Here is an 11,044-nt window from a genome sequence, read left to right as displayed (position 1 = left end):
GTATGCCCTGTTCTTGAAAAAATAATTGTCCAGCATTACTAGAACCAAGCTCCATTGCATTATCAGTGCGAACACACTTAACCACAACATGAAATTGAGTTTTAATCATTCGAATGAAAGCTTGAAGCAAAGTAAAAGCATAACTCTTTTGATTAAGTAAATGAACCCATGTATGACATGTGAAATCATCAATAATGGTTAAAAAATACTTATAACCATCATGAGTGTAATGTTTATAAGGTCCCCATACATCCACATGTATTAAATCAAATGGAGCTTTAGAAGTAGAAACACTATGTGGGAAAGGCAATCGAGATTGCTTAGCTTGAGCCCAAATCAAATAATGTTCAATAGAAACATCATCAGTATGTGAAGGAAGAGACAATAAAGATTTGAGTTTCAATAAAGGTACATGCCTAAATCTGTTATGCCACAACATATTATTGGAATAAGACCTGAATACATGAGACAGTGGTTTAGGAAACATATTGGAAACAGAAAGACAGTAAGAAAGATTTTGTGTAAGATGATGAAAATCAAAAACATAGAGATCATTGATTCTTTTCCCTAGAATTCCAAGAGCTATGCTACTCTTCGATGAGGGGTCCTGCACGGGACAATGCTCATCAGTAAACAAAACAAAGGTTTGTAATTGGGAAGTGAGTTTTGCAACAGAAACAAGATTGTATCGAAAATGAGGGAACGAATAATACATTCTGCAATACAATAGATTCATGAATTTTGACATCACCGTAATGAGAAATAGAGAGATGATGACCATTAGGCAGCCCAATTGAATGAGGTTGTGGAAATTTAGACATGGATAAGAAAAGATCACTGTTAGAGCACGTATGATATGTGGCTCAAGTATCAATGATAAAAGATAAATGTGGTTGAAGATATGCAAAAGATTTATACACATTAGAGGCAAAATGTGCAAAAGAGAAGGGTTTACCATCATGATTCATGGCACCTTCTGTCACAGATGAGTTGACAAAACAAGAAACAGATGGCTGAACACTTGTTTGATTGAGTAATTGAATTAGCTTTTGATATTGTTCTTGAGAAAGAGAAGAAACAGGTTCAACAGTTGCAAGTTGGACAAATGACTTTGGCTCTTCCTTTCATGGCTTAGTAAACTTGAAGTTGGATGGGAAACCAATTAAGCGATAGCACTGAGATTTGGAATGGCCATTCTTCTTGCAATGAGCACAAACAAGAGATTTCTTTGAAGAATTAGATGAGTGATTGGTTGAAACATTCATTGCAATAGCATCAACACTAATAGTAAATGGCAGATTAATGTTTCTTTGGCGTTCCTCTTGAATTATCATTGAATAGACAGTTGAAACAGAAGGTAAAGGCTTCATCATCAAGATCTGACCTCGAAGCACTTTGTAGCTATCATTTAATCCCATCAATAGTTGAATTAAACGTTGACCATCCAAATATTTGAGAATTCCTGCAGAAGCAACACAGGTACACTCCGAAATTCCTTGAACTATGCGAAGTTCATCCCAAATCTTCGTGAGTGTAGTGAAGTAAGCTGAAAAGTCATTCGATCCTTGAGATAAGGAGTAGAGTTGTTGTTGGATTTGATAAATGAGAGCGCCATCAGATTGTTTAAATCGTTGAGTTAATTCTTTCCAAATTTCATGAGCAGATTGAAGAATCAAAACACTTTCAGCGATATTGCGATGTAGAGAATTGAGAATCCAATTGGTAACCATGGAATTAACTCGATACCAGTTGGCGTATGTGGAGGATGTAGAAGATGGCTGAGAAATTGAACCATCTACGATTCCAAGCTTGTTCTTTGCTGATAAAGCAATGATCATAGATCGTTTCCATGCTCAGAAGCCAACACCAGAGAAAACATTGGAAACTAAAACAAAGCTTGGATTATCCGAAGATCCAAGATGATATGGATTAGAGAGATCAATAGAATTGGATGAATTTGGGGAATTTTCAGATGAAGACATGATGTAATGAAGAAATAGTCGATCAATTGAATCAAACGATTGGAAATTTGAAAGAGATGCGGAAAAAAGGATCAAATCTGATACCATGTTCATGTTCAAAAGATCGATTTGAGAAGAAAGAATGATTGAAAAGAAACTTCTTCTTATTACTCTTCTGAACAACTACTGAACTATTACATATATGTACAATTAATAACATTACGCATAAAAAACGTCCAACTAACTTGTAATAGCCTAGGAATTAGAAAATGACGAAACTACCATTGGTAGTTAAAACTAATTAACTTTCATATTAGCTAAGCTAACATGTCATCATCATTAGTATGGGAAAATAATCTCATTACAGATTAATTGTTAATCCAAATGAGCTACTATCAACAATATATAAGTTTGTTTTGGGAACTTATGTTGTCTGAATGTTAGAATTAACTCTCTTTACTTCTCTGTTTACATATGGATGCCTGGATGCCGAAAGAATTTGAATCCGATAATTAAATAAAATTTCTCATGTCTTAACAACATGTATTGCTTACCAAATAAAAAAAAAATCACAAATGCTCATGGTATTTATTTGCCCACTAAATGATTTGTTTTCCTATTACATTAAAAACATAAATTGTTGAAACGACATAACGTTCATAATAATTATATTTTCGTAGATGGATCTAACATTTTCATAGATGCCATCTACGAAAATGTTAGACCCATCTGCAAAAGTACATAGTTTCTCGGACATAGCTGACATTTTCTTAGATGTCATCTGCGAAAGTGTTAGGCCTTCAAGTATACACACCACGAGAAGGCTTGTGGTGTGTATACACCTCATCACCTTCTTCTTCAACCTTTCTTCCATTCTCAATCCGGTATACTCACAACGAAGGAAGGTGGTCGTGGTGGATTTAAGCTGCAAGAGAGAAGAAGAGAGGAAGAGAGAAGAAAGAATCTGTGGTGAATTGTGGTGGCCAACATGAGAGACCACGATTGTGGTTCCAGATGAGCACCACAAGAGGACCGGGATGGTGTGCATGGACAACAACCGTGGCCACCTGGACCACAAATGGCTTCGTGATATCCATACCAAACGACATTATTTTTATGTGCAAAAATGTTAGTTTTGTGTGAGAAAATATCGTTTTTTGAACAAAATATTTATTTTCGCATCTGCCAAAACAGTAAAATTTGTTTGAGAAAACTATATTTTCTCAAACACATATGTTATTTTTGTAGATGACATTTATGAAAACATCAAATCTATATGAGAAAACGTCGTTTTGCAGATAAAAAAAATAGTTGTTGAAATTCGATACAACTTGGTGCCAAGGAGGTTGCCGTTCATTTCACAACTGTTCTAAAATTGTTCCTCGAATTACCAAAGATCAAAACCTTTACAAAGTGCTAATGCAATCAGCATATAGAAAAATGAGAAAACATGCATAACCTCAAAGCCATACTATATCAAGACCAGAAATTTATGGGCTGAGAAAATACATACATTTAAATGCGAGAGAATTAACACAAAATAATCATTAATAATACTTTACAAAATACGAAAAGTTAAAAAAAAAAACAAATAATAAATCTAGAAATTCATCATATATAAATATTATTCTTCCCAGCTGTTGTTGTATATGAATGAATATTCATTCACCTGTGCTTTCAACTCTCAATGCTGGAGTGGAGATGATGAAGGTGAAACAACTACATACATATATCATATATCATATATCATATATCATATATCATCTCTTCTCTTTCTTTAGAAATATTATACCAACTCCTACCTATAAACCAAAATTACCAACATTTATTAGTTATCATATATACAAAATAAACTTTTATTCATTTTCAGGTCCTACTCACACTACTAAATTACACGTAAAAACAAAATGAATAGAAAAAAGGACAATGATGTTAAAGCAACAAATATAACACTTCAAAGATTCTCTCCCTTTATGAAAAGACATAAAAAGGCAAAAAGAAAAAGGAAGAAAAGGAAATCCTTGTAAGAAAGAAACCTAGGCTATAAAGCCCTTTAAATGCTTACACTTTTGCAATGAAACCAATCCATAAAGTAATGGAATTGATGATTACATTCCAACTCCATTATCCATTCCATTCCTATGTGGTCAAAGGTGATCAATTTTGTTAAATGTCACATCATGTAGTGGTTGTTTTTGTAATTATCCTTTTCTTTTATTCCATTTTAGTAATAGCTTTGTTTAAAACAAATCCGACACAAAAAAGGTGAAAATAACATCAAATTGAACATATCCATATATGGTTTCTAATTCTTTTTTTATTTATGATGGGAAAAAGACAAGAAAGGGTACCTTTTAAATCAAGAAACTTCACTCCTTGTTCGATTTTGACCAAAAAAACTTCTTTTTTCTCGATCCATTATCCGACAAAGATCTATTCGGTTTATACCCAAAAGAAAAATGTCTCCTCAAAAACGGTTTTCCATTACCCGAAGAACTTTTCATACTAGAACTTGCTCCCATTCTTGGCCCTCTACTTTTCACCCCATCAAACAAAACCGAATCACCATCAATCACCCTTTTCCTCAATTTACCAATCTTACCCTTCAAATCCATTTCCCCTCGTGCCTTTTCCGATAATTTAAAAACCTTTTTTTCCCCAAAAGTACACACGGGACACGCGGGATCATACTTGTTAACCTCGGGTGTCATGTTTTCCAAACACTCCGCATGATAAACATGCCCACATATCAAAACCGCCGCCACCGGAAGCCCATTTGCCGCCAACCCCGCCGCCGCCGCCACCTTCTGGCTGCCCCAATACGATCTTTCGGTCAAAAGCTTGGAGCAAACACCACACGGTTGAACATCAATGGAAGGTGAAGAAGAAACCCTACCACTACATCTGCTTACCCTATCGCGACTAAAACTTAAAGATTCGCTATCGAAAGACCATCTTTTGCTATTGTTATAAATTGCCATGAGCTCGGAGTAGGTGGGGTCAGATGAAGCATCGGATGACCCGCCGTGGGACCCGCGGGTTGACTTGTTGGCCCACCCTGGGTGTGTGAAAGGTGAAGGTGAACCGTCTTCGGATATTGAAAAGTTTGGAGACATTATGCCGCGGATTCGGCTGTCGGAGACTTGCCGGAGGAGGTGGTGGTGGTGGTTTGGGGATGGGCGGGGCCACCGTGATGGGGTTAGGGTTGAGAGCGGCGGGAGGTGGCCTTGGGTGGAGGATAGAGGTGATGCTGACAAGGATGAAGTTGAATGAGGTGGCGTTGATGTTTTTGTTGGAGATTGGTCTGAAGTTAATGGAGTTCCCATTGACTCCTTTCCCTAAAAAAAAAGATAAATGTCAGGCTGCTTTTGTTAACATCAGTATCAGTATCAAGTATCAGTATCAGTATGTCTTGTCATGTATACATTAGTCAGAGTTTAAATGCTAAAATGCAGTACAGCATGTTCTGTCATGTCATGTCATATCATACAGAAACTTACCTCAGGAAGATTCTTGGAATTCAAAGGATCTGCAAGGACAAGTAGATGAATTTTAATAAAAAATACAAAAAAAAAAATCAAATACGTACTAGTATAAACTATAAAGTATAAACTGACGTGATTGAGGGAACCCGATTTCTTGAGAAGGTGAAGAAGACTTTTGCCATGTGAGACTTCTAGAACTATCCAAAGGGCTTCCTTCTTCTGTTGCATATGCGGTTTCTACAGTTGTATGAGATTTATTGTCTAACCGATCATTTGTAATCACTCCATCAGAAAAACAATTCATGGAGGATTCTTCACCTGCTACACGCCCTCTGTTATCCCATCGAAAACTCCATGAAGGTGAATATCGATCATTTCTAGTAACAACTTGAACATCACTACCAGATCGATCTGTTATGGTTCTATCTCTAGCAGCAACACAACAGGCAGATCCCATGTTATACTTGCATGAAAATTTGTTGAACTAGAGATACAGAATGTTGTCTCACTTGAAGAAGGAATTGTTGTTTTCTTGAATCTGAATGTTTGTGAAGATGATGTTAATGGTTAATGAAATGATAGAGATTTAGAGGTTTATGAATTCTGTAAAGGGTATAAAATGATAAAATCTAGTTTTTAAAGGAGAAGAATATAAATAGAGGCATCAATGAACTGACTCAATGCAAAAGGTGTAAGCAATGATATAAAAGGTAGATGCTTTCTCCAACAGGAAGGAAGAAGAAGGTTGGTTTACTTTAGTTTTATCTGAAAATTACTGGAAACAATCAATGAAAACATAAATGCGTCTTTCCTTAAGTATAGCATTAAACAATCTATTGAAGAAATGTATATATTCTCCTCAAATTTATGCTCAAGTATTGTTTTTAGATTCATAAAATGCACAAATTACATTTGGTAATAGTGAGATGGTTGTTACCATGGTGAAATGGCCGATTAAAACCCTAAGATAACCTAAGAAGACACAATCAAATGTTTTTGATTCAACAGTAATTACAATTTACAGATTCCAACGACATGAAACCTCGAATATTAACAGCTATATGTAAAAGGAAAATGAATTATTATGTAAACAGAAGCAATTGAAACTAATGACGCTGAATTCAACGAAAACCCAATTACTCCAACGATAACACTTATATCATTCGATACCTCAAAGTACCATTTCGTTCCGACTCCTTTTTTTGTTCATTATCGAGAATAAAACTACCGAGGAACCATCAATAGCTACGTAAAAAAAATGAATCGAAAAATCACCTGAAGTCTATTCAACTGCTGATTTGCAGGATGAAAGAGCTTCAAGTCCTCAGTCGCAGAAACCCTAAAAATAATACGAATCAAACACTCCAGAGCTAGCAGAGATCCGAAATAACTGCCGACAAACATTAAATCACGGATAAATTTTCCAAATTGACATAAATAACACACCTAATCATCTCAACCTCGAAATTTGATATATAGATATTACATATTACATATTACATATTACATATGCAATACACATAATATCTATCAAATACCAAAAACTGAGATGATCAAACCCTACCTATTTAACCGCTCGGCCGCCACAAGCAGAAGAAGTGGGCGCTGTGTGTGTGTGTGTGTAAGAGAGAGAGAGAGAGAAGGGGAGAGAATCTGATTCTTCTTCAGAGGAAATGGTGGAGCGAAAGTCGTTTTTAGATGGTTTTCAGAGTAACGTCGTTAGTGATATGCCGTTTGGAGATTTAGTACTTTTATAAAGGCCCCTTAACTTTTCACTTGCTTATAAATATTGCTATAGCATAATTTTTACAAAAGGTTATTTTAACCAACGACTTTTGCTCAAATTTCTTGTTTAATGACTATTTTTTGAATTTTTATTTTGAGAAATTAAATATCCTCCTACAATTTGTTCATATTATACTCCTACCCATATGAAATGATGACTACCCATATGAAATGACGACAAATGGATTAAAATATTATCAATTTCATTAAATATGTCATTAAATGTGATACATATCAACATTTGATATGATATGTTTTTTTATTTTTTATTTTTTATTTTTCTGGACAAGGAGGGAGAACCTAAAATGTCTAATAAATTAGACAAATCTGACTTATCCTAAAAAAATTGATCTTTGGAGATTTGATGATGCATCTAAGAAATTATTTTATCAAAATGTATTTTCTGGTTATATTGTAGCACCTAGTTCCTGGTATATATTTTATTTAAGTATTTTACAATTTTGGCCTGGGACTCGACGAGTTGAAGACCCAACTCGTTGAGTAGAAGCGAATTTGATATGGGATTTAAATGACGGACTCGTCGATTCAGCCTCCAGAATCGACAAGTAGACTGTGACTGGACAAAACCCTAATCTAAGGATTTGCACTCTATTTAAGCATCTCATCCAACCACCCTTCGTCCCTATTGCTTCCAGAAATCCCCCATAGCAAACCCTAACTATGTGTGTGGAGATCTAAAGGCATTTGTGGTGATTTTTGGTGATTTTGATCACAAGAAAGAAGGAAGGGCCTAGAGGGATCAAGAAAAGACCAAGGGAGTTCAAGTTTGTGCATCATTTGCAGTCCCTAGAAGGTATAAAGGCGATACCTTGCTTGTTCATTTGCTAGATCCCCTTTTTGAAGAGATTTAGGTCTTTTATAAGCCATTCTTGGTAACCAACCATGATTGCAAGCATGGTTGGGGGTTGAGGCTTCGGATCTATGTCCATAAAGGAGTTACAAGGCAGAAAAGGGCTGCTTTTGCACCCATGGAAGCCCTCATGCAGCTTAAGAGTCTCTTTTAGAGCCTTTTAGGCTCAAAGTCCCATGCATGCACGTAAAGTTCGTAACTTTACGTGCTAGATCGAGTTTAGGGACCTAGATCTATCATTTGGACAAGAGTTCTACACCAGAAATCGAAGGAATAGACTTGGACAGTATCGACTCGGCGAGTCGTTCTTGGGACTCGACGAGTCCGAGGTTAGACTCCCCTTTTCTGTTATGGTTCAAAGAGACCCAGTTGAGCGTCATAAAGGTTTTAGAGGGTCCAGGGGAGTGACCTAAATGTATTGGGATAAGCCATAGTCTTGGAGTTCATAGGACTCGGCGAGTGCATGAGCCGACTCGGCGAGTCTAAGGCAATCTCCTAGCATTTGAAGATGAACTCGACGAGTTTTTCTTACAACTCGGCGAGTCTAGGACAGGACTGGTTCATAGGATGAGGATAAACTCGACGAGTTGTTCATACAACTCGGCGAGTCGGATGAAGGATCCTTCGATGATTTATATAGAAGGAGAACTCGTCGAGTCATTGCTAAACTCGACGAGTAGAGACGTAGATGAGGTCAGTTAAAGGGATAGGGACTCGACGAGTTGGCGGCCCAACTCGGCGATTCAGGTCAACTGGAAGTTGACTTTGACTTTGACTTGGACTTGGTCAGGGGTAAAATGGTCATTTTACCCTAAGAATAGATATCATACTCTGACTAAGTGTTTTGTGGGGATTATAGTCGTAGGATTTCCGGAGCAGCAGCAGATAGAGATTTCCCGCGCAAATTATCAGCAACTACTCGTTTGAGGTGAGTTACCTTCCAGTAGCGGTGGGTCTACGGCCACAATGCCGGCCCACCAGTAGGAGTTGTATGTTAGATGATCGTCTTTGTGATATCATCTAGGTTTGCTACTACCTGATATGTTATATGCTGACATGATATGTTATATGCGATAGTAGTAGAGTTCGGTTGTTAGGACCGAAGGGTAGGTCAGGCACCCCAGATATTGATGGGTTTTGAGCATTCTAACACTCCTAATATACATGCAACCCTAAATACCTTGGATCTATGTTTTCTCTATTATACATGCAAATATGAACTTTCCAAGGTATTCATCCTAACTAGCATAATAACATTGATTCATATGACTATATTAAGTTAGAATTACATACCTTTTTGATGTAGAATGTCTTCATGAAACTTGAGTGCCTAGTGCCCCAAGTGTGACACCTCAAATGGTTCGCACAACACCAAATACACTTGGAATAGATTAGAGAGAAATCCACACTTCATGAAAATCGGCTATCCCTTTCACATATACTCTAGTGCCGATTTTGTCAACAATATGATGCTTATATAGTTAGTGACAATTAGGGTAATTTACCCTAATTGTCATGGCTTTCCATTTTGTAACGTCCCAAAATTCAAGACTAAAAATTTCTTTTAATAAAACATTACTTTAAGCAAATTCATCATTTCAAAACATAAACAGAGTATTAATTTCCAAAATACATGTTCGTTATCAGAGTAAACATTCCCAGGCTGTCTAATCTATGGTGTGTACCATGCGATCACCCCGAGCTCTTCCCTCCGCCACCGGAAGCACCTGAAACCAAAACTGAAAACCGTAAGCACGAAGCTTAGTGAGTTCCCCACCCTACCACATACTGCACATACTGGGCCACGCCCGCTATCCTGGGCCTCACCCGCTACAACGGCCCCGCCGCTCCAGGCCCCGCCTGGCTTCGAGCCCCGCTCGGATACATATCTGTTTCACTTAGGCCTCGCCTGTCACAGGGCCTCGCCCACTAACATATAATAGCATATAAACATATCACATCACATCACATAAGCTAAACACATACTAACGAATCTTGTCCTAAGGCCTCGCCTATCTCTGGGCCTCGACCTTGTCCTGCTACTGATGAGTCATGGAACCCCGTCCATACTCCTGCTGATAGTGAGGTACGGGCCCAGCCCACCCTCACTCCTTCCCTAACTTGGGCCTCGCCCCTGATCTGCTGCTACTGAGATGTGGAACACCATCCACACTATGATATTGGTGAGATACGGGACCTCGCCCACACTCACCTCCCTACCAGGCACATACAAATATCACACAGACAACAAGTATAAACTATCACATAAACCATTCCTTGGGCACCCGCCCTCTATCATTGGACCTCGTCCCGAATATCATACTAGCATACTGTGCCTAGGGCTAACCCCCGGGTCTTCTACTCATAGCTACATGGGCCGACATTGTGGCCGTAGACCCATTCATACAAAGGGAAACTCACTTGCACTGGCTGAACTTGCTGATGATCCCACTAGCCGCTGCCCGACAACTCTCTGAACTCCTACTCCACTCGCTCCCCGAGCTACCACTATCAACGCAACACTGAGTCTGACTGACCCCCGAAAGACAACCAAGTCAACTCTGGTCAATGTCAAATTCCTGGTCAAAGTCAACCTTCCAGGTCAACCCTACTCGCCGAGTTCATATGTTCAGAGTTCTTCCATTCGCGACTCGACTCGCCGAGTTAGTCCATGACTCGTCGAGTCTACCGATTTCTGAGTCCTGATCTGTCCAACTCACCGAGTCTCCACTCGACTCACTGATTTCAGTCTCAACTCGAAGGGTTTAGGGTTTCGCGACCTGACTCGCCGAGTCCAAGACAATCTTCAACAGACTCGCCGAGTTCCTGGCCAACTTCATCTGACTCGACGAGTTGTTCATCCCACTCGTCGAGTTCTTCCAAATCTTCATGCTACTCACCGAGTCCACTCAAAGGGCTCGCCGAGTCCATTCAGATCTCCA

The 11,044-nt window shown here is 38.3% G+C and overlaps 1 protein-coding gene across 4 annotated transcripts; it reads right to left on the bottom strand.

The window, feature by feature from the left end:
• Positions 1–3,450: 3,450 nt before the first annotated feature.
• Positions 3,451–7,172, bottom strand: LOC145061629 (uncharacterized). 4 transcript variants are annotated; one of them, XM_079009160.1, is made up of 6 exons: positions 7,011–7,172; positions 6,722–6,836; positions 5,579–5,984; positions 5,462–5,490; positions 4,313–5,299; positions 3,451–3,763 (listed from the first exon to the last, which is right to left on the bottom strand). In XM_079009160.1, the coding sequence occupies exons 3-5, from the start codon at positions 5,901–5,903 to the stop codon at positions 4,331–4,333; spliced, it is 1,323 nt and encodes a 440-aa protein (XP_078865286.1). In that variant the 5' UTR covers positions 5,904–5,984; positions 6,722–6,836; positions 7,011–7,172; the 3' UTR covers positions 3,451–3,763; positions 4,313–4,330. The 4 variants fall into 4 exon arrangements, with proteins under 4 accessions (XP_078865286.1, XP_078865289.1, XP_078865287.1 ...); XM_079009163.1 differs by having other exon boundaries at positions 3,451–3,680; XM_079009161.1 differs by having other exon boundaries at positions 6,722–6,785; positions 7,011–7,155.
• Positions 7,173–11,044: the final 3,872 nt, after the last annotated feature.

The sequence above is a fragment of the Lactuca serriola genome, chromosome 7 (assembly GCF_051521515.1).
Source record: "Lactuca serriola cultivar US96UC23 chromosome 7, Lser_US96UC23_V15, whole genome shotgun sequence".
Taxonomy (NCBI): Eukaryota; Viridiplantae; Streptophyta; class Magnoliopsida; order Asterales; family Asteraceae; genus Lactuca; species Lactuca serriola.
The sequence above is the reverse complement of the archived record's forward strand: the minus strand, read 5'-3'. Positions and strand labels throughout refer to the sequence as shown.

Bases quoted from the DNA above. Each gene is read 5' to 3' on its own strand.
- LOC145061629 (XM_079009160.1), bottom strand. From the start codon at position 5,903: ATGGGATCTGCCTGTTGTGTTGCTGCTAGAGATAGAACCATAACAGAT. The intron at 5,491-5,578 runs GTCAGTTTATAC...TTGTCCTTGCAG, and splicing joins AATCGGGTTCCCTCAATCAC to ATCCTTTGAATTCCAAGAAT. The intron at 5,300-5,461 runs GTAAGTTTCTGT...CTTTTTTTTTAG, and splicing joins ATTCCAAGAATCTTCCTGAG to GGAAAGGAGTCAATGGGAAC.